The sequence below is a fragment of the Paramisgurnus dabryanus genome, chromosome 15, assembly GCF_030506205.2.
Source record: "Paramisgurnus dabryanus chromosome 15, PD_genome_1.1, whole genome shotgun sequence".
NCBI lineage: Eukaryota > Metazoa > Chordata > Actinopteri > Cypriniformes > Cobitidae > Paramisgurnus > Paramisgurnus dabryanus.
The window spans coordinates 24,364,571-24,388,888 of record NC_133351.1 but is presented as its reverse complement, the minus strand read 5'-3'; the positions used below and the strand labels follow the sequence as shown (position 1 = coordinate 24,388,888).

The 24,318-nt window shown below is 39.4% G+C and overlaps 1 protein-coding gene across 1 annotated transcript in view; it reads right to left on the bottom strand.

Annotated features, from left to right (window-relative positions):
- fam117bb (family with sequence similarity 117 member Bb) overlaps positions 1 to 24,318 on the bottom strand; it is a 58,962-nt gene that overhangs the window by 12,377 nt on the left and 22,267 nt on the right. Inside the window, exons 3-4 of the mRNA XM_065292834.2 lie at positions 12,063 to 12,155; positions 9,242 to 9,355 (exon numbers count right to left, since the gene is read on the bottom strand). Coding sequence (XP_065148906.2) covers positions 9,242 to 9,355; positions 12,063 to 12,155 — 207 coding nt within the window. The remainder of the gene's footprint in view (positions 1 to 9,241; positions 9,356 to 12,062; positions 12,156 to 24,318) is intronic.

The following is a 24,318-nucleotide window of genomic DNA, read 5'->3' as shown; positions in this document are numbered from 1 at the left end:
TACATTGAATTTTGGGCTGTCACCATTACTCTATTCTTTTTGAGGAGTTTTAAAAAAAAATCATCGAGCACATGTCGAGCACTCCTTAAAATAGCGGAGATGCGGTTTAGTGAACCAAACTAGAAAATGACAACAGTATCAGAAGCATATAAATCTGCCTCTCCCTCTCTCACTGCCTCGCTCCCGCACACACACCGTGAGCATGGATCAGCTCCTGGCTGAAGGCAAGAATGCGCATCCTGGCGAATTTCGGAAGTTAGACGACTGCGCTGCAGCGGCATAAGATTTATAAAAACACATTTGATAAGAAAGGCGCAGCAACTCAGAGTAATTGCCAATTTCGCGTGTGGAGCAGCAGGTAACTTATGTGCGATCTACCGGCATTGCCTTTGCGATCGACTTATCCATCGCAATCGACGTATTGGACACCCTTGCTCTAAACAATCCCAAACGAAGCATAAGGGTCTTATCTCGCGAAAAAATATGCACTATTAAACCACAACTTCTCATCTATCTCCGGTCCTGTGACGCGCCACCTCACGCAATACGTCATCACGTCACGGATGACGAATACGAAACTACGCCCCAGTGTTTACAAGTGTGGAGAAAGAAGACCATTCTGACATTGTTGTATGTGGACTAATACTAATGAATGTCTTTGTGTCAGTTTATTGTTTAAAATTGTCTGCAAATGTGCGTTTCATGTATGTCACACATGATCTTTCTACGTCACTACGCAATTACGCGAGGTCGCGCTGGCGCATCACAGGACTGGACCTAGACGAGAAGTTGTGGTTCAAAAGTGCATATTTTTTATTTTTCTTGTCAAAAATGACAATCGTTTCGCTAGATAAGACCGTTATGGCTTGTTTGGGATCCTTTATAGTCCTTAGAAACTCTGTTGAAACTGCAATTTTAAACTGCATTAAAACTGTTACGTGTTTGGGTCCATTAAAATTAGAAAAATCCAGGAATGTTTTCCTCAAAAAACATAATTTCTTCTCGACTGAACAAAGAAAGACATCAACATTTTGGATGACATGGTGGTGAGTAAATTATCTGGATTTTTTTTAAGAAAACTGACTAACCCGTTAATATCATTTAAACATTACAGTTTACCAAAAAATTCACCCCCCTCAAAGATGTCATGAGGGCAAATTTAGCTATATAGACCAAAAATAAATTTTGTACCAGGCTGGAAATATATTATTTACTTCCTTTTGGAGCCAGCCTCAAGCGGCCAGTCGATCAATTGCAGTTTAAATCACTTCCGTATTGGCTTCATCAGAGAGATCGGAAGGTTGCCCCTCAGCCTAAATAACAACCATCCACTAGTCAATTTTTTTCTTCAAAACTGATCATAATTGTTAAGACAGTCAGATAAAAATGTAGCTTTTGTGACTTCTGCCTTTTAAAGAAAACAAGTGTGTAAAATAAATAGATTATAATTATAAGGGTGGGCATGAATGCATATAAAACCAAATGAATAAACATATCTTGCTCTTGTTACGGGAATGTGATGTCTGTGGGTTAGAAAAAACATCTAGTGCCATAATTACGAGAAACTTGTGTCCATGGACACTGAATTCTTAGTAAAACCGTTACTGAAAGTCTTCCTGACAGCACGTAAAAGTCTTTCTTTACTGGTATGAAGATTTGTATTGGTTACCACAGTCTGCCCTTAAAACAAGAGGTTAGACAGAAGAATCTCTTTGAAAGGTCTCCAGCCCTTGATAGCTATACTGGGCACTTTCACGTCAGCTTGTCCCTGACCACTGCGGTCTTTATAAAAACAAGAGATTCATGGGGCTGTAGTTGTTGACCGGTGCTTAACTAAAGGTTTGTGGACAGACCCAAAGGCATGACCCCTGCAAAGCTCAAATGCAATGTCTCTCAAGTACAAATGACTCACGGACATCTTTTCTGTCTCCCTGGATTCATGGCACATTCAGGTTTTTAAAAACGCCTTAATTCTAGGCAGTATCTCAACAAGAGATCCAACTAAATCTGAGAACCATGCATTGTTATGCTCAGCATTCGGATAAAAGGTTAGAAAAACACAAGTCACAAATCATCCAAAAACACGATTCATGTGAAGTCCTGCCAATGAATTAATCTACCACCCATTCAAAAACATTAAAAACCACTATAAGGGGAAAACTAAAATCTTCTGCAACCCACCCTCTGACAGTTATTAGCTAAAGCCTAGAATAATATACAAGCACAGTCCTGGTCAGGATCATAAATTATGTTACTTGGCAGAAGAACTGTTTAACTTGATAATAAATATGACTATATGTAACCATTAACTGAGCTTTGATGAGAGTTGATGCTGCTTATGTTATGAAAATGCTTACAAAGAATTACATTTTATCTAAAACCGTGCAAATTATGGTACTGTATCTAACTGACAAATCAAAAAACATGCACTTATAATTTCCATTTTAAGTGCATGACATCAACACATTTTTAAAACCAAGTTTAACCACAAAATATTCCTTTAAACTATGTCTAAATTATTTCTAAAGTTAAAACTGATCAAACTAATGTTAAACAGACCAGAATGCTTCTTCATTTCCTTGTGAAGCTCCAAGGATGGCACAAACAATCCTCATTTCTGACACTAGTGGGCACTGTAGACTCCACACAGAGAATGGCAAGAATGCAGGGAAAGACACGCCGAACCCTTCAGTCACGCAAAAACATGAGCGGCTGAGTACAGAAACCATCCAAAAACTGTTAATTATTGATCATCGTTCACAGCACATGACAGACAGGAAGAGCAGAGGCAATAGAGGACAAAGCCAGGAGGTGCATGCGTGTTAAAAGCCTCGGTTAGGGTCCTTTATCAAAGGCCTTTACCCTGTAATCCATCACACATGAACGTCAAACACAAACCATCATTGAAATCTAGGAAATAGTTGGGTTTGCTTCAAGATTCAAGAATATTCAAGACTTGACTAGAAATCCAAAAGATTTGACATATTTCTGTAGTACAGGAAGTGCTCACTAACTCATGTTTGTTATTGGCCCATGCTAATATACCCAGTGTGTGTGTATATATAAATATAAATATATATAAATAATATATATATAAATATATATATATATATAAAGAAACCCAAGGTTTTATCGTAGGAGACCAGAGAGAGAAAAGGGGAGAGTGACAGAATAAAAAGAAGGACGAGGATCAACATTGGGCCAGCGTTCGCTCGCTGGCGTGAACTAAAGGAGGAGGAGGGGTTTCTGACGATGCTGACTTGGCCCTCATGCTTTTGTACAAGTAATGTTATATTGCATGCATATATAAGTCCTGTCTGGTGCCCGAATACAATTTTTTTAACGTGAATTTTACCGGAGGCTACTTAGAGAGTGTAGAGAGAGACTTATCGTGTGAGATTGTGGTGCCGTGGCGGCGTCATGGACCTAGGACACGGGCAAGCCAGGTTCGATTTCCCTTTAATGCAATATTTTTTTTAAATATAAACTTTAACCAAGCGACCACAATTACAACGTGAGCTACGCGATCTTTTGGCGTTTGAAAAAAATAAAACCCATGAAATTATATTTATATGACATGCTGGAAGGCACACTTTGTGACCTAAAGAGTTGTCTTATCTTCCTTTGGGACAGTGCTGCAGCGCTTGTGGCCTCTAGGGGCGCTAGACGTGAAAAATACATGTCTAGCACCCCCTAGTGGCTAAAAAGTTCCATGGTGAGCCCTTTAAATTAATGTCTGGCTGCCAAACCTGTCTGGACAGTTGTGATCCATGCTCCTCGTATCCCTTCGTCTTCAGCAAACCAAAACTTTTTAGTTTAGGCCAGTAACAGCGACAAGGTACATACGTCCAATAAAACTGTATGCCTATATGCCAGGTAGTGTATGACATGAAGTTGACAATAAAACATTTTAGCTATATTTGTATTCAGCACATAATATACTGTATTAAGTTGGACTTGCATCACTATTAAATACCTCTACTCAGATCTGTGTACCGGGGTTTTAGTCCTTAAACTGCTATAAATACAGAGGTCAAAAATCCCAAAACTTAAAGAAGAGACGCATGTCTCCATGGCTTCTGTCCTACCTCTGATGTCTCCCCTTTTCTTCTAAAGGAGCCTCTGACCTTCTGGCCGGATCAGCCATAAAGGTCTTCAAATGCAACTTTCATTCCCACTCTTTTCTTATTCCCTCTCTCAAGGGCTTTTATTTTCTGAAAGAATGCCATTTTCATGACTGCCACTTCATCTTTAGCTGCTTTCCATTGACATAATGGGGAGAACACCCCCACGTATACCCGACTCGGATCTTAAACAACACACACACACACACACACACACACACACACACACACACACACATCCACGCAGCCCTCCCCCTCCATACAGAGGTCACGCTGTGTGTGTTCTTTACCAAAGTGTTTTTACATCGATGTGCCAAGACAAAAAGGAAGTAGATGACAGAAAGAGAGAAAAATGGATGTGAATGATCAAATTCTGTGGTTAATCTTAATCAAGACTTTGGTTAAACGCACACACACAAGTTCACATGATGCTCCTGTAGCTCACTTGATAGAGCATTGTGTAAGCAGGGCAAAGGTCATGGGTTCGATCTGGAGGGACACACATATTGATATTAAAAATGTATAGCTTGAATGCACTGTAAGCCACTTTGGATAGAGTGATCTGCCAAATGCATAAATGTAAATGATGCATTGTTATCCTGCGATGTGCAGAATGACGTATTTTCAGAAAGGACTGTCGAAGTAATTGGTTTAAGGAAAGAAAAATGAACATTAATTCACGATCAAACACAGCTGGAGCCCAATGTGGTCTTCTTGGGATACTTTTTGAAGGTGAACTATGCTCCATCTTAAACGATGCAATGCCCAAATACATGCAGTCTGCACATGCATGAACAAAAGGGTTTTATACGAAACAATATTTAAAAAAAATTAAGAATAAACTTAAAAGGGATAATTTACGTAAAAATTACTCACTCTTATGTTGTTACAAACCTGTATTAATTTCCTTAAACACGAAAGAAGATATTTTGAAGAATGTATGTAACCAAAAAGCCACATTCACTTCCATAGCATTCCTTTGTGTTTACCAAAACAAAGAATTTAAAGGGGACATATCATAAAACCTGACATTTTCCATGTTTAAGTGCTATAATTGGGTCCCTAGTGCTTCTATCAAACTACCAAATGTGAAAAACAACAACCCAGTAACTGAGTTTTGGTAAACCATTCTCTGCAAGCATGTGACAAAATAGGTCATTGAAATCTGGCTCATCTTGTGATGTCAGAAGGGGATCTTATTATAATACCGCCCCTTAATCTGCACTATCCAACCGCGGCACTGCCATTTAGTGCAGAGATCAGCTCATTTGCATTTTAAAGGGCACAACCCAAAAACGGCACATTTTTGTTCACACCTACAAAGTGGCAATTTTAACATGTTATAATAAATGATCTATATGGTATTTTGAGCTAAAACTTCACGTACGCACTCTAAGGACACCAAAGATTTATTTGACATCTTAAAAAAGTCTTGTGAAATGTCCCCTTTCAAGACTAGTTAACCTTACTGATTAATCTAGTCAACTAGTCCATGGTGTCCCATCGCTCATCTACATCTCCCCCATGCACTCGGCAGGCACTCAACCTGACAGCACGGCCGAGAAACATCACAAGCACTTAAGCCTGAGGCGCTCAAACATGCCCCCTCACCTCACGTCCAAATAAATGCAGGCTTGTTATAATCACCAGGCCTGGGCATACACAACTGCCTGACACTTTCTCTTCGGTTTGAAACTCCACCTCAGCTGCTTCAAATTACAGCTAATACACAGCAGAGAAAAGCCCCTGAATAAATAAACACTCAGAAGACAAATTCACAAGAATTGGGAGGCTGTGGTATACGGTATCGACTCGCGAAACTCTATTCAATCAATGTTTCGAACATCAGCCGGAGGAGATTGCAAGTGTGTGTTTGTGTATGAGGCAAATTATCACATGGTTCCTGTAATGACAAATTTCCACTTCCATATGTTTTCTCATACTTAGGCGGTGCTGTGAAACTCTCAGTGAGGCGGAGCGTAAGGAGAGAAATATTTTGGTCATTAAAACTGCAACCAAGATCTTCTCAAACACACAATAACTCTTTCCTCTCCATCTCAAGAGTTACACAAAGGGTATGGCTATGCTCAGCCAGCATCATTTGCAACAGCATGGGGTGATAGGGTAAACTACAGCACCCATAAGATACTGTTTAAATATAATATATATATATATATATATATATATATATATATATATATATATATATATATATATATATATATATATATATATATATATATATATATATATATATATATATATATATATATATATATATATATTAGGGCTGAACGATACATCAAATTTTCATTGTCATCGCGATATAAACTCACGCAATGAACACATCGCAACAGACAGCCTTGACGCGATGAATGAAGGGAAAACTGTAAGATTGATTTGTGAGGTGTCAGTTGCGACGCTGTGCCTGTTAGCAAAAACGATGGCAGAGGAAGGAGAGAAGAGTGAGAAAAATCTGTTGTCAGACAAAGACCTTGTGGTGAAAAGGAACAGCACTTCAGCTATATCATGGAATTATTTTGGATTTATGAGAGATGACGCCGCAAACACAGGTACTGTGGAAGCGGTGATTCACATATTGCGTCTATTGCGTGCTCAAGTTCATTATTTCAAATGTATGTGCGCTCTGGAAGCGCCGCGGTGGTCGCGACTCGCACGCGGTGCGACGCGTTTGTTTTTTCCAGATATTTCAAAAACATTTTAACTTTTCAGAATGACACAAGCGCAGCGTGCAGGTCATGTGACAATAACCTACGTGTCTAGCGTTTTCCACGCGTTTTAGGCGCAACATGTGAATGGCCCCTAAAACATGAAAAAATATAAAATATTTATTGCAACTCAAATCGTCATCGCAACATTAAACAATGTAATTGCACATCGCAACTTTTCCTCACATCGTGCAGCCCTAATATATATGCATTTGACAAAATTTTATCTAGTGCAACTTAGACTAAAGACCGAGGTATACTTTTTTCCGCGTCCGGCTCGCGCGCGCACGCGTCCGTGCAGCTTTTCGAGTATACTACCCACGGCTACACGCGGATGGCCGCGTTCGACACTATACGCAATACAAATGATTTCTTATTCAAATTATTAGTCTAACAGGCTGTCAGGGCAGCACTGATTTGGCGACATTTACAGTACCTTAAAACATTAGGATAGGAGAAGAAAAGTAACTCATCCACAATTGCAAACACAGTTTAGAACAAACAACAAGACAACAAAGAACAGGAATCAAACAAACATGCTCCAAAGCTTTCTATGTCCTTTGTATAATTGTTTATAGTGGAGTGCACTGTCTAAATATTTTCACGCGCATGCGCTGTTGTACGCGGACTGTACGCGCACTGTCCGCGCGGTCTCAAATTTTGGGCTGCACGCGGACCCTCTTGATGACGAAAATGACGTCATGCGGACGGCGCGCATACGCGGACGTCCCTAGTATACTTTCGGCTTAAGTTGACATGACTTGTAAAACTGTGGCAGCATAGATTATTTTACAGTGTATTATTAGTGGGTCCTGTTTAGCTGACCATTTCACTCCCATATTAAAAGATTTACAATGGCTTCCGGTTAAGTATCGTATTAAAAAGTTAAAATTAAAATATAATAAATTAAAGAGTTAAAATTACTCCTCCTTACCTATAAAACACTCAAAAATCTTGCACCTTCTTACTTAACTGATTTTATCCACCACTATATTACATCTCGTGTGTTAAGATCTGTTAATTCCCTGGCACTTGTCCCTCCCTGGATTCATACAATGTCTCTAGGGTCTCAGCTTTTAGCTACGCACCTCCTTACCTGAGGAACTCGCTGCAATTACAACCAAAATGTTTTGACCAATTCTTTGATCAGACTGCCATATTTGAAGACAGTTGTATACTTTTAAAAACAGATAGTAGCCAATAAACAGTATATACAGTACACACAGCAGTATTTAGTAGTATGCGAGTATATTTCAGTGGAAACACAAGTTACATCTAAAAGTGTACTGCATTGATCTCAAATCAGTATTCTTGTCCAGTTCGGTGCAAGCAGTGAATAGTTTAGTGTTTTGTGCAACAGAGGGACCGAGTCCGAGTACAGTTTAGAGGATTAAATACAAAAGATGAACACAGTGAGACGACAGATGGTGCTTGAGCCCGCCACATGCACTTTGAAAAAAAGGCCCAGCCGCACAACGGGCCCCTAAAACACACACCCAACAGGCTGGACAGAGTGTGGCCTTTAATTGACTGGCTGGAAGCTATAGTACAGTAAAGACCAGGCGTGCGGCACATTCACCACATGCTGGACTAATTCATGGGCAAACACAAAACGGAGCTTGAGAGTGAGAAAAAGACGGACAGAGGGAGGGGGCGAGGGGGGGTGAAACAGAGTAAGAGAGGCAGACACGGCCGAGCGAGAGGCCGCGGTAATTTATGCACTGTTTCTGTCTTTATGAAGAGAGTCCTTTCACTGTGAAACAGCCTCTAAGCTTGCACCTGGTCCTGCCAATTAGGAGCAGTGTGTAAGAACCACACACGCACCACAACACGCTTTCATACGCTGGCATGCACACTCACTTACACACGCTTACAGAATGAGAGGGAGTGAACTATGCAAAAGTACGCCGAAATTCGGGAAGAAATGATGAATGAGATTTCAGCTAACAAGATTTTCGGCCAAAAGCCGTTGTTGTTGTATAGCAGGGTCATCAGTGTGGCAAGTTTAAATATGGCTGCACATTGATAAAGTCGAATTTCATTGGTTCTTGCGTGTCTTTGTACAAAACACATGAGACATCAGATCTTACATCTGGCATGACATGCGGGTGTGTAAACTGAGGAACATTTCCATAAATTTCATATATGAACTATTCATTTAAACATTGTTGAAGACCATGTAATAGTAAAGGTTAATGTTTCCAGAATTATTGGTTTTGGCTATTCATTTAACTGCATTACTAGAAAGACTCTTCCCTCTTTCTCCACCAGTAAAATAGAGGAACTGTCCCTAAAACAATAGCGTTACTCTTGGTAACGGTTAACACAACACTTCACTACCTCCACTACTGTGTCTGCTGGGTTCAAAGCAGGTGAAAAGGAGCTCACCTGTGATTGGCTGATAGCAGCATGGTTGCCATTGAAGGGAGATTTGCGGTCCTTGTCGCGATGGTGACGGCTACTGTGTTTACTGCGCTGGAGCTGCTGTCTCAACTTTACAATCTGAAACACATAGAGACAGACAAACAGAAAGAAAGAAGAGACATCATCAGGACAGAGACTCATATCCACGGTCTCAAACAGAGCTGAAATTACAGAATCACAAATACGCTCACAGTTTTTCAGATAAAGGTGGCTTTCTTAGTTAGTGCTGCATAATATAGCACACAGGGTCAGATTATGATATGCATTATATGCATTAATACTCATTTAATTATTTTATATAAAAACAGACATGTTCAACACACTATGTTTTTACCCACAGAGCCTCTATTCAACAGCCTAAGGCAGAAAAAGGCAATGCATGTAAGGTTGGGATCAGTCATCTGGCATTAAACTTGGCTAAAACTTAGTCTGTAATGGGTCTAAGTAGAGTCCCTACGGAGTTGCTAGCACAATCTGTCCTGTAGCCTCCAGCCACAAAAACATTTTTAGGCATAATGCATCTATGGGGGGGATTACGGTGCAAGGTGTGTTTGGGTAAACCCTGTTTGTGAAGGTACATAATGTGGTGGCCGGACTGGAGAATTTAGCTCCGTTTCAAAACAAAGTAAGACACCTCGCTGACTACTGTCTACACAGCCAGCTGCCTTCTACACAATAGACTTGAACGTGTACATTGTCTTGGACCTTAGGACAAGCAGAGCACACTAAACATGTCTTTACACCGTTGAGTGTATGGGATTTAGGGCCTACCCTTTATAATTCAAGTCCTAGTGCCCTTGAATTCTGTCTGGGGCCCTTAATCACAACACATAACATAAGTTATAACAAAATTAATAAATAATAATATGAATTAATTAATATTATATTTTATCCGTCTGTCCATCCATTCATCCAAGTATCCGTCCATCCTTCAGTCCATGCAAGTATTGTTCGTCTATCCGTACGTTCATCCATCCAAGTATTGTCTGTCTATACGTCTGTCTGTCCGTCCGTCCGTCCAAGTTTCCATTTGTCCATCCATCCATCCAAGTATTCATCCATCTGTCCGTCCATCCATCCAAGTATCTATTCATCCATCTGACTGTCCAACCAACCATCCATCCAAGTATCTATCGAAGTATCTATCCATCATCTTAGTATCCATCCATCCATCCATCCATCCATCCATCCATCCAAGTATCTAAATTTTCTATCCATCCATCCATCCATCCATCCATCCAAGTATCTAAAAAACTACCAAGGATCTATCCATCCATATGTCCATTCATCAAAGTAACCATCCATTCAAATATCCATCCATCCATCCAAGTATTTATCCATCCATTCATCCAAGTATCCATCCGTCTGTCTGACCATCCATTCGTCTGTTCAACCATCCATTTATCCAAGTATCTATCCATCCATCCGACCATTTGTCTAACTATCCGTCCGTCCGTCCGTCCGTCCATCCATCCAAGTATCTATCTATCCATCCATCCATCCAATTAACCATCCGTCTGTCTGACCATCCATTCGTCTGTTCAACCATCCATTTATCCAAGTATCTATCCATCAATCCGACCATCTGTCTAACCATCCGTCTGTCCGTCCATCCAAGAATCTATCCATCCATCCAAGAATCTATCCATCCATGCAAGTATCTATACATCCATCCAAGTATCTATACATCCATTCATCCATTCATTCATCCAAGTATCTGTCCATCCATCCGACCGTCCATCCATCCAATCAAGTATCTATCGAAGTATCTATCCATCATCTTAGTATCCATCCATCCATCTATCAAAGTATCTAAGTTTCTATACATCCATCCATCCATCCAAGTATCTAAAAAACTACCAAGTATCTATCCGTCCATCTATCCATTCATCAAAGTATCCATCCATCCGTCTGTCCATTCAAGTATCTATCTATCCATCCATCCGACCATCCATCCAAGTATCTATCCATCCATTCATCCATCCATCCAAGTATCCATCCGTCTGTCTGACCATCCGTCTGTTCAACCATTCATCCAAGTATCTGACCATCTGTCTAACTATCCATCCAAGTATCTATCCATCCATCCATCCATTAATCTATCAAAGTACCTATCATCCATCTATCCAAGTTTCTATCCATCCATCCATTCATTCATCCATAACCAATTAGCAAACATGGATCACGGCTGTGACATAACTAAAACCTATTGGCTATTTAAAAAATGGTCCACCCAAACGTCCTGTTTCAACAGGAAATGTGTTAACACAGGAAAGAAACTGCACTCATTTTCAGTGGATCTATTTAGTGGCGGTGCTAAAAATATGACAGCTGAAACAAAACCGGGAAAAAGAACTGCTGGTGGATAACAAGACGACTATCTTGACCCATCTCTAGTATAGACAGAATGACAACAAAGAGTAGAGACTTAATTGATGTGGTAGAGAAAAAGTAAAAATGCTGAATAGAGGAAAACAGTTCATGAAGTTTCTAGAGGATGTGACCAAGCAAGAAAGAGTGAACACACACACAGACACACACACAGGAGGAGGGGAGGGTGTAACGTGAAATGACACCAAGGCTGCTTCTGGTTCACTAGAGCCTGCCAATATTATGATAATGACACTGCCTCCCCACCCAACATCCCGTAGCCACGTCTACTCATCCACAATCTCACACGGGGGAAAGAGAAAGACAACGAAGGGGTCCAGCCCCATCCCTGCTCCCGCTGAATGGAACAAAGCACGAGGGAGGAGAGGAGATCAGACCCTAAACGCGTCCTGACCTCTTTAAGCTGGTCAGTGCTGCCGCAGGAGGCTGAGCGTTTGTGACAGCCCCTCTTCTTCTGTCCGCATTCATCGGCCCAGGCACTGGGGGTCTGAAAGAGAGAGAGACATAAGAGACCATCAGATAAGAATGTGTAACAAAACTTCACGTTACACTGGCCAGTGTGGCATACAGTTCATTTTAAACCCTTCTCTCGGCTGCTGTGTGGTAAAGAGCAAAACAGATAAAATATCTCTGCTGCTAATGGTTTACGACCACATCAATGGTCTGTCTAGCACAATCTCACACAAAAAGACCCCTGACAGGAGGAGAGATCACCCTTAACCCACCCACCCACACGCACACAGATTCATACACACAGCAAAACAAAGGGACTGGGAATCAAGATTTCAATTGTTTCCTGCCAACCAACTGCTTAATGCTCATATTTACAGAGATTTTGACTGATGCAATTTTGGTTGCAAACTTCCTTCCTAAATGCAAGAATACAGCCACTGCTGTAAATAGGATAAGGGTAGAGAAGCATGTATGGTGCAGTACTGCTGTTGCGGAGTTTCCTTTTAAAAACTACTAAAATTTTACTACAAAAATCATGGATTTAAAATGGAAATGGATGAAATTTTGCAGCAAATATTGATTCCAGATCATTCGTTTATTATAAATGCTATACAAGCATATTTTAAGGTAGTATGCTAATATGTAAGGGTTTATGTATAGGCAGCCGGTTGTTATCGCAGAAATAAACCCAGACAGTGTGATCAGGACCCGTTGCGAATCAGGACTTTCGGTTTTAGGTTATGTAAGACATTCAAATGTCACGAACACGCTATCTGGTTGAATCATTTGTAAATATAATGTCATATATGTCATTAAAAGACATTTATATTTAATTTTTGTGTAATATTATTAAACTGTAGCTTTTAACATGATTTGCAGCATCTGGGTTACCGTGTGTTATTGGTTTTGAACGGTTGATGCACATGTCATGACTAGGCATGGGCCGGTATAAGATTCTGGCGGTATGATAACCTTTAGCAAAAATACCACGGTTTCACGGTGTTACGGTTTTGCCATTGCAACACTAAAATGTGTTATTTTTTTAAATGCCAGGTAAAAATAAAGCCTTTAAATTATAATATGCTTTCAAAAAATATATAATATTTTTGTAATGTATATTAAATGTAAACATCAAATCAATCACATGACTTAATGATTTAATGAATTTTGTATAAACACAGCTCATACCTTGGAGACGGTATCACAGAATATTTCAGTGGTTTTGAAACCTTGACTGTTTAAAACCTCGGTATACCTTGAAGCCGGTAATCGGCCCATGCCTAGTCATGACTGGCCAATAAGAATCAAGCATTCCGACAAGCCATGTAATAAACATAGCTAATGCATAGTGTAAGTCTGTAGTCTGAATTTTAATATGGTCATTCTGACATAAAGGGAACCACAATCAAGGTAACAAGCAGCAGCTGGAAAAACCTGGCTTAGATACCCTCATAAGTGAAGACCACACCTCTTTTCAGCCCAACACGAACTACATACTTCCATAACTACATGACATGCCATGCTAAAACTCAGCATTTTTGCATGTGAAACGCCGTTAGCACTTCTAAAGAGGCAAACACATAACTGAGAAGTGCTTGTGGGGTTGGTAAAGTTTGAGAATGTAATAAAAGACGCGTCACACATACAGCTGTTACAACCAGTAGTCTACGCCAAACAGCAGCCTGGCAGGTGTGGGAAATCACTCATTTCTGAGTATAGGTTAAGGTTACCGATTCTGTGAAACCAAGCTTTCCAAGCTAAAGTCACTTTTTGTGATTTACTACATATAATCATTCAACATAATGTAAAGAACAATCTGTGAAAATATAACCTTGATATTTGTTTACTTCACAGTCATGTCAAAGATTGAAATGTGAAATCAATGATTAAAAACAAACTGACGCTCTCAATCTCATAATTATATTGAGACTTTAGCCCGAATTTCACAAACAGTGAATGTATTTAGTATATACAACCACAAATCAACTTAAAGGTGCAGTGTGTAACTTTTCAAAGGATCTCTTGACAGAAATGCAATGTAATATACATAAATATATTATCTGTGGTGTATAAAGACCTTACATAATCAACTGCATTGTTTTAATTACCTTAGTATGAGACTTTTTATCTATACACACCGAGGGTCCCCTTACATGCAAGTCGCCATTTTGTGCCACCATGTTATACAGAAGCCCTTAACAGACATACTTTGTTAACCATGCCTCTCCGATGATGACATGTTTGTCCTGTGGCGGCTACAGTTGCATCTCTATTCGTTTCAAAAGCGAGTGGTGAGTCGTGAACTGAGCCGTTGGTTGTAATTCACAACCTCACCACTAGATGCCACTAAAATGTACACACCGCACCTTTAAGCGTGAGTTACACTTTTGTGTCGGACCTATGCTGTAACCTCTAAGCCATAGATTTAATTTTCACTTCTGCGTTGTTGTACGCTTCGCCATGCAATTACACATGCAGATCGCTGGTAGGCAATGTTCATGGGCATATTACAGTATCAAGACAAAAGCCGAAGAAGAGGCAGCTTTTTTTTTATGTTTTTGGAGAAGCATCAGCAGTGGTGGAGATAAATAGACAGCGCATTTGTTGTAGCTTAAGTTGTTTAATATTGCTCCTCAACTTGTAGCATCTATGCTTTTACTATCTCTAACAGAAATGCATGTTTTTTAATTTTTATGTTTTGCATTTAATTTGATCTTTGCCTCCTGTTGCCATTAATAGGAAAACACCAGTGTTTCAGCCGGCAAGTTCATCCCATAAACAACCATAGACACTCCTGGATGGTTCTAGACCGAAAACTCTCAACATGTGCGCAACCAGCACATTTACAAACTTTTGATCAAAATAACTTAACTCTTTCACCGCCAGCGTTTTTAAAAAAAGTTGCCAGCCAGCGCCAGCGTTTTTCTTGATTTTCACCAAAGTTTAATGCCTTCCAGAAAATGTTCTTCTTTAAATATATAAACATACAATATACCAAATGAAAGAACAGACCCTCTGCTTTCAAACAAAAAAAAACGTTTCTTCCTACCTTCAGTGGTTCTTTTGTAATCAGCTTTTGAATATGGGTAGGTTTCTGCAAAAACACCACATTTTGAGCAAAAAGCAGAGATAATTCCATTTTTGTGACGGACTTTTCATAGAGATCCCATTCAGAGCGATCTTTAAAACAGACACGGACATGCAGCCGCTTGCCATAGGGCAATACTTCCGGGTTTAAAAAGTTGCGGAAGGGCGCCACCTGGTGGATAATAGTGGTATTGCGGAAAGACAGAAAATCTCGTCATTGGCGGGGAAGCGTTTTCTCTTAATTGACGAGATATCTCGTCAATGGCGGGGAAAGAGTTAAAGTAAAAGGTTACCGGCCAGCCATACTTATTTGGATTGTGCAAAGCATATGTAATAAACCCAATCTATACCCTAAGAGAGTTATGAAGAAAACAGGGGTGGAGGTTATCTGGCAGGTACCCGAGATGATCGTACATTTAAAGGTATTGAAAAGTAATTTCTCTCAATTACTCAAAGGTGTGAGTCAAAACTGTATAATGCATTACAGGATAATAAAACCTGTTACATTGGAAAAAGCCCAGGGCATTAGCTGTCAAACTACAGCCAATTAAAAGTACTTTTAGCAGGATTAATCTTATTTTCAACTTTTATTACACTTGCATCATACTATTAAATTCCACTTGGCATGTTTCAAATACGTTCTGTTGTTCTGCTGCACACTCATGTTAGATTGTACTGATGATAAACAGATATGTAGATTTGATGCAATTCTTACACACACTATTAATTAGCGGGTCAATTCATCAGGGCAACAAACTGACACACTTCCTGTTAGCTTTAAATAAACAAACATGTAGAGAAACCAGTCCCCACCTCTCTTCTCTTGAGCTGTACAGCCCGAGGCTCTGTCTCTCGACATGTTAAAGATTGCATGTGCTCTGATTCACAATCTTCTCAAACAAACACTTAACATCAGCTGACAAGACAACACTATTGTACAATAACAAGACATTATGATCTAAGGGAAACCGTGACTTATCGAAAACATTCAAATGTTCTCGATTTAAAATATTACTGGTTTTGTTGTGCACAAAATCAGCAGTGCAGGAAAAAAAATCTCATTGTCAAATTTTCCTGGACGTTGGTCGGGACAGTTGACGGATCTGTCGCTTGCCTGATCGGGCCAGTGCTGCACAGTCACAAAAGTTTATCATTTGCAGGTGTTTTAAGGCCTTGCCAATTTAAACATTCAAGACACGAAACAGATGTTGTCAAAATGATCTCTGTTAACAGGGAACTGCAAAAATGACAAACACTGTATTATGCATGCTTGGCCAGCAGTTGCCATTGCCAATGTTACTTTGTAAAGAAGCACTATGCTCTTGCACCCATACAATTGTTTTTACAGACTTATGAATGCAAATAATCAAGATGGTTAAAGCACTGAGCACTAGTGGTGTGACGGATCGCAGTTGATCCATGACACGTACGGATCACGACCCACTGTTCGGCTCGCATGCGATTTGCGGTTTAATACGCAAATTTAAATAGAGAATGTTTATAATTTGCACGTGTTTCAAAGGCTTGCAAATGTTAACATTTAAGTGATTTTAAACAATTTAACGGCAAAAAGGCGCTAAAGTGAACAGTTTTCTGTATGCACGGACGCATATGCGTTTTAATGTGTATGGTCCAGCTCCAGTCAGACATGATCATCCCTACACCCTTTAAAGATCATTGCTGTTTATCATGCTGCAGTCTATTAAAATATATTGGTGAATAGAGCACTAAAAAACAACGTAACGTTTTTATGTGGAGCTACTGTTTATGCTGCGCCGTTTGGAATTCGCTCTCCGTCTTTGTATGGATGCGCATTTAAGAGCACTCAATAGTGCACACACGGATAGACGCATTTCAAAAAGCTAGCAAACATAAAATCTTTCTGTTTTTGACAGGGCACATACAAACAAAATGTTCTCCACAGTATTCTTTCTTTTTTTATAAAAACATTTGTTTATGTCTTAAGTTTATGTATAGATTTAGCAGAAACCAGTCCCTGCTTATCTTAAAAAGTAACCTCAATTAACCTACTTAAGTATGTGTCATTAATGTAAATCAACAATCTCAGACAAAGAAAAAAAAAATCACTTCTGTAGCTCTAAATAATAATAATAATAATAATAATAATAATAATAATAATAATAATAATAATATTTAATGTATACTATAAAGGCAGTGTTATTATTCATTTGATTCGATTTCTGTACCTAATGCTAATTTCAGACTTTACTTAAATGTGCAACTTTGTTCTTTTTTATAAACGTTTTTAAATTCTTTATTAGATTTCTTTATTCGATTTTTCCTCACCCCTTTTTTGCTGATCCGAAAAATTATCCGATCTGTGCCTAAAAAACTGTAATGTGATCCGAACCGTGAGTTTTGCGATCCATCACATCCCTACTGAGTACTTTTGTCTAGACCAGTGTTTCCCAATCCAGGTGCTGGAGAACCCCTTCCAGAATTTTTTAGATGTCTCCTTTTTAAAAACCGAATTTAACTCATCAGCTTGTTAGGGAGGCATGTTAACCATTCTGGAAAGAGGCCGATACGCTGAATCAGGTGTTTTAAATAAGGAGACATCTAAATTTTTTTCTCTACTGGAGGACTAGGATTGGAAAGCACCGGTCTAGACGGACGATGAGGATAGTTTACTACTACTGTTATTATGGTTGTCAAGTACTTGCCCGTAAACACGTAAAACGCATGCACATAATGCATTACCTGTGTGTGTGTGCTTACATGGTTTACAGAGAAACAATAACGACGTAATAAAAAAAAGAAAATGCACTTTATAACATTTTCAAAAGTGCATTTTCAGAACCCCAAAACGTTGTTGTCATGTAAGCAAATGGCCAAAATACATAAAAGTTTCCCATCTTTGGCTGAAAATGCTGTTGTGTAAAGGCTCAGAAAGACAAAGAGACGGATATATAGAGAGAGGTGGATAAATAAACCAGTAGGATAAAGTTTCTCTTCTTAATTAACTTCATGCCCTGTGAACCTCTCTGAGTAATGCTGAAAAAATCCCTTCTGTGTCCGGCAATCCCTCTCTTTAACCCCTTCGTAATATTTACTCATCAATTCTTTTCTTTCATTTTTATAAATCCATGCATTTGATTCTCCTGTCATTGTTCTACGTGTTTCCTCACACTCATCTCTGCTTGATCCCTCTATTCTTCATCTCTTCCTTCTCCTCTTCATCTCATAATACACTTCTGTTTTTCTACCTCCTTCTCTCTTTCATGTTCTCTACAGGCTTCCTCTTTTCTTTTGTACGTGTGTTTGGACACACTCTAAACACTGTTTTCAAGCTTTAAGCAATAAGCAGTTTGTCTTTCCACATTGAATATGAAACACAATGCGATTTGATTACGCAGGCACATTTTTAAAATCTAATTATTACCATAGTCCGATTGATATCAAACTTTTAAAGTGCAGGTAAATGCACTTACTGTGTTCTAACAAATACAGTAACCTAGCTGAACTGGATGACAAACAGATCCACATCGAAAAATTGGAAACCATCCGATCCAAATGACTGTCCTGCGCAAAACAGACAGCCACTCGTCACAATTCAACAATTGAGATTATCATGAAAAACATTACCATCTAGTTCATGGTAATTTTTGCAGTCACCGACCATAAGTTCTGACCGACTTCAGTCTGACCTGTGACGGCCTGACCTAATCGCACACTAAACTGCTTTGAGAAAGATAATAAACAGTCTCTCTCTCACTCGAACTGCAGCAGCTCCTGTAAGCGTGTGTGTCGTCTTTCAGCTGCGCTCCGTGACTGATTCTGTTGTGCTGGGTGCAGGACTGGGCCGCCCAGCTCCTGACTCGCTCTCAGAGCTGAAGCCAACTGCCAGGATTACTTCCTTCTTCCCAGCAGTTTAAGATTTCCAGCAGAGCGGCCCGGCTGCACACAAACACTGCTCTGTTTAGCAGCTGTGGACGCTGCACAGGGCGTCTCTCTGCTGTGGAGGGGGAGCATCTGTCTGCTCGGCCCTGCCAGGACGATATACAAAGTGTGTGTCTGTGATACTCTTGTTTTCAGATACATAAATAATTTATAAGTTAATTTCGGGGGTTTGTGCTTTGTATTTGGCATGTAAAATGATATGGTTTCACTTGTCTTTTGCTAATCTCAACTCGAGATTTAACATTTCTGCACCCAAGCATTTTCCTTACTTACTGCAAGCAATCCCTACAAACATTTACTGTAGCATTAAAGGACACATATTATATCAATTTTTACAAAATGCAATATAAGTTTCAGGTGTGCCTATAATGTGTCTGTGAAGTTTCAGCTCAAAATACCCCACGGATCATTTGTTATAGCATGTCCAAAATGCCTCTGTTTGGATGGAGGCAAAGAAGTGTTGTTTTCATGTCTGTACTTTTAGATGAAAATGAGCTGCTGCTCCTCACTCCCTTACTTGCAGACAGCAAACACTTTTAGTTAAAAATAATCTAATTCCTGTAAATAAAGTCTGAGACAATAGTATCTTTAGCTGCATTAGTTCTACAAAGTGCTAATAAACACATATAGAAAAGCTTTGGGGTCAAATAAACCAGTCAGTCAGTGGCCGTGGGTGGAACTTTGTTTTTGTGATGTCACATTAGCAAGAGAATCAAAACAGCATGACGAATGAGAGTGCTTTGGTTGAATGGGTCTTTAAAAAGAAGTAGAAGGTGGATGTTTAAATTGTATGGTTGTTGTGTTCACACACTGCCAACAAACACCATTTTACCTTGTAAAAATGGATTAAGCAAAAATATTTGCCCTTTAAATTATATACATTAATACATTATAATCGCTTTTATCCAAGGGACTTTTAATGTGCATTCAATTCTCAAACATAATTTATGGCGCTTTTCCATTGCATAGTACCCCACGATTTGGTTTAGTTTGGGTCAGCTTACTTTTAGGAGCTTTTCCACTGGGTGCAGTACGTAGTACCTGATACTTTTTTTCGTACCACCTCGGTTGGGGTTCCAAGCGACCCAAGCTGATACCAAACGTGACGCGAAAACACTGTAGATCACTGATTGGTCTGAGAGAATCATCACGTCATCGCTATGTAAAAGATTAGCTTTACCTTCATGCTAGCTTGCGCTGTCTCAAGCAAACATGTTGTCATCTGCTCTGCTATAAGTGCCCAAACTCCCATTTAGCGATGAAAAACATCCACTTGTTGAGAATCAGTGACCCCATAACAGTTTTTTCCAGACTTGCAGTTTGTGGCGGAACATTTGCGATGAGCACGTCAGCATTATATGTGTATTATGCAACTTAAATGAGGCTCAGCGGAGTGCCGTTGACTGACGCAACGAGTGTTTAAATAGAAACTGTCATGTCAGACAGAGGTAGTGAAAACACACAAAAAAATATTTGTGGCGGACTGAGAAATAAATGAATGTGTGGGAATGTACAATGACGCTCTCACTTGTATGATGTCACAGCAGCTGGCAGCACAAATATAACCACACGCCTATAATCCCTCCCACTGCGAAGTGATCCTAAACTCGATGGAAAAGCTACCCACGCCAAAGTGAGGTGAGCTGACCCGACCCAAACTAAACTAAACCGTGGGGTACTATGCAATGGAAAAGCGCCATTAGTATGCGTGTTCCTTTCCTGGGAATGTAACCCCTGACCTTTGCACTGCTAACACAATGCATTACCAATTAAAGAGCACAATGGTCCGATTCACGATTTTACATTTCCTTTGGTGTGTAAGTGTGTATTAGTATATGTTAGCAATATGCCAAAGGTACAAACCCCAAAGTAAACGATGACGCAAGCTATCATCTACAACATAAGTCTCTTTCTTGGACTACAACAAACACACAGATTGTAGGCAGCAGTTTACTTCCTGGGATTGGTGATGTAGACAAGACTGACATTGTCATAATTCCTCCCGCTTCAGACTCACAGCCTGTATAACTCCTGTTAACAACCGAATCATTCAAACATGGTAAGGAGCGTCACATTTCCGGCTGAAGTCAGTGGTATTCAGGCCAATGACAACGTAAATATTAGCTGGCCAATCAGGGACAGAGCGCTTTTCAAATCGATGAGTTTTGTACAAAATCTGTGTGTTCCAGGAAGAGAGTGAAATCTCAAGCTACAAAAATGGACTGTATGTGGAAAATAATGTGTTTTAACCATAAACCACGCAAACACATTGTATTATACCAAATACACAAAATAATGTTGTAATTTTAATAGGTGCACTTTAAGATACAGACAAGCAAGTTTTTTGCCAAAATAAACTAAACATAATATACCAAAAGGTATTTCATCCTTTCTTTTTTTAACTTATCATCATACTTTTTATTAACATATCTTGCAATTACCCATTACCATCAGATGCAAAACAATCCTTTACTTTTGCAAAATCCTATTTGTTTTATTTCATTTGGGGACTCAGGAAATAGTTTTCAATCATTTTGTTTAACTAAAAATGTTTGTTAATTACAATGACAGTTGTGGCTAATACCAAGTCACCACACGTTTACGACACTGAATGTAGCAACTATAGTATTTTGGTGAAAACCACAGTTACTAGGGCAAAAGTTTGTAAGGAAACCAGGGAACCACAAGTCTGGTTTTCTGGATCTGGCTTCAATGTGTGTGTGTGTGTGTGTGTGTGAAAGAGAGGGTTGAAGTTACAGTAGGGCCAATGCTCAGAGTAGATTACCAGAGAAACAAAAAGCTCTTTATGAAGAGAGGAGTGCTGTGTTTGGACTCGCTTTGAAGCATGGGTCATGAGTGAAGTCCCTGGGTGTGTGATGTAACCCCAGTCAGCCAGTGGAATCTCATGAGGAGTCACTAGTATTTGGCAGACCATGGAAAAATGCAAAAAACATACGCTGGTGGGAATGAACAATACCCTCAGAAATACAAACAAAGTTCAACTGATGTCTGGCGAAAAACAAACAAACAAACAGATCTCAACTCTGGTGCGGAAGAAGGGAAAACCCCAAATCCACTGGGTAAAACACATATTATTTGCATTTCCTGCCCAACTCTGAGGGCTTAAAGAACCAGTTATCATACAGTAGTCCAATGTATCTAGACACCTAGCAACAGATAAAAATGTATCAATGTCACTGCATAATTATCAAACCAAGTGTTATTTTGAAACAAAATTAAACGTGTTTGGTTCAATCATATTTACATTTAGACTCTATCTGGTTGTCATTATTGGTTAAAGCCGGAATAGTTCACCAAATAAAAATCTGTGATAATTTACTTACCCTCAAGATATTACAAACCTATATACATTTCTTTGTACAGCTCAATACAAAGTAAAATATTGTTACTAATGTCTTTAACCAAACAGTTTTTGGGCACCATTGACTTACATAGTATTTTTTTCTTCTTACTATGGAAGCCAAAAGTGCTTATACTTCCAGCATGATTAGAAATATATTCCTTTGTGTTTATCCTCCAAAGAAATTGATACATGTTTGGAACAACCTGAGGGTGAATAAAAAAAGTTTTTTGGGGGGGTGAACTAATACGATACTTGTGGTTTATCTGTGTGAACCTGTGAGGGATTTCATAAAAAATACCTTGTAACTAGGATTACTTGTTTCAACTTATGGGGGCACTGCATATTAAAATCTAGAAACAAGTCAGTATCAGGTCCTCACTAGAACACCAGGCACGGTCTAGATAATCTGCCAGCTAAGCTTTTCTGTAACCCTATGAGAGCTCTACACAAGCCGTGAATTCCCCTAAGACAAGCTGTTATCTAGTGTCTCTCGTTCCACTGGACTAATACATAAGGCCTTTTAATGAAAGACAAAATTTACAACAAGTTTTAAAAAATATATACATTTTCTAAATCTATTATTACCCTCTTCCCTTTCTTGTTAAAAAGTAACAAAGCTGCCATGGTGTCTAAGGTTTGTTGTCCAAATGTGTGCAAGGCTACGGATGGACTGCTGCACTTGTTAAAGGTTAATGCTTGTTTTCCGAAGGTACAGGTTATGAATGGAAAGATCCCTGACAACAGCACAGATTGGCAGTTTGACAACAACTGCATAAAGTGAGACTGGTTAGTCATACTTAACAAAACCACAGTTATTGCAAAATGTCGCCTTTTTGCACACTTGGAAGAGGTATTCATGTGCACACATTTATCTTTATAAACCAATCCCTTGCTGGTAGTACAAGCATTCCACACACATTACAACAAACATCTAATAGTGGGTGGTCGCCATATAAGTAAAAATCTCTAAAAATGCAAGTGGTGCTTGTTCGTTCAAAACTTTTTGGCATTATGGGTGCCTGCTAGGGTGTGGTAACAAAGTTGCTAAAGTGTTTAGAGTCGTTGTTAGTGCTTTGATGTGCAGTTTCCAGGATGCTCTAGATTCAAAGCGTTTATAGTCATACAGGTTATAAATGTAGGTTTTTGCCATGACATCGATCACACATTTCCACACAAAGATTACAGAAAATACACAGAAAATGTCTCTAGGGATTGCATGATTTTGGTCCATTCATACTGCCAATGATTTTCCAAAATCTGTGCATGAGTTCCCACACATCTTGCAAAGACACTTGGGAAAAAATAACCCAGCCATTTTTAGAGTGTATTGTTTGAGCATTCATGCGAATGATTGCATCTTGGTGGATTTAAGATGGCTTATTATTCGCAATTTCTTCCAAGAAAAAACACATGTCCATTTTTACTCATGATAAGATCATAAACTAGCGCATGACCTGCTGTTCTATTATGCTGGCGAATGATCTGTTTCAGCACAAATAGAGATTTGCAGACATTTCTCGTCATGAAAGTTAATCTGGATTTAAAACCCCTGTGTCAAAGAGCTGAATGAGAACGTCTTGTTGTGATGACACACGCACCCTTATGACAACACACCCTTTACTGCATCGTTTCTGCCTTTTGTTCACACAAGACGCGTTACGGAAAAGTTATGCCAATGTTATTAGGTCACAGAATTAATTACAAAACGTGTTTACGTTCACACAGAAGGCACGCTGACAATTTTCTGGGATCAACGTGCGGCAGTGGCTCAGTGGTTCATGTAGGTTGTCTACAAATCGTAAGGTTGGTGGTTCAATCCCCGGCT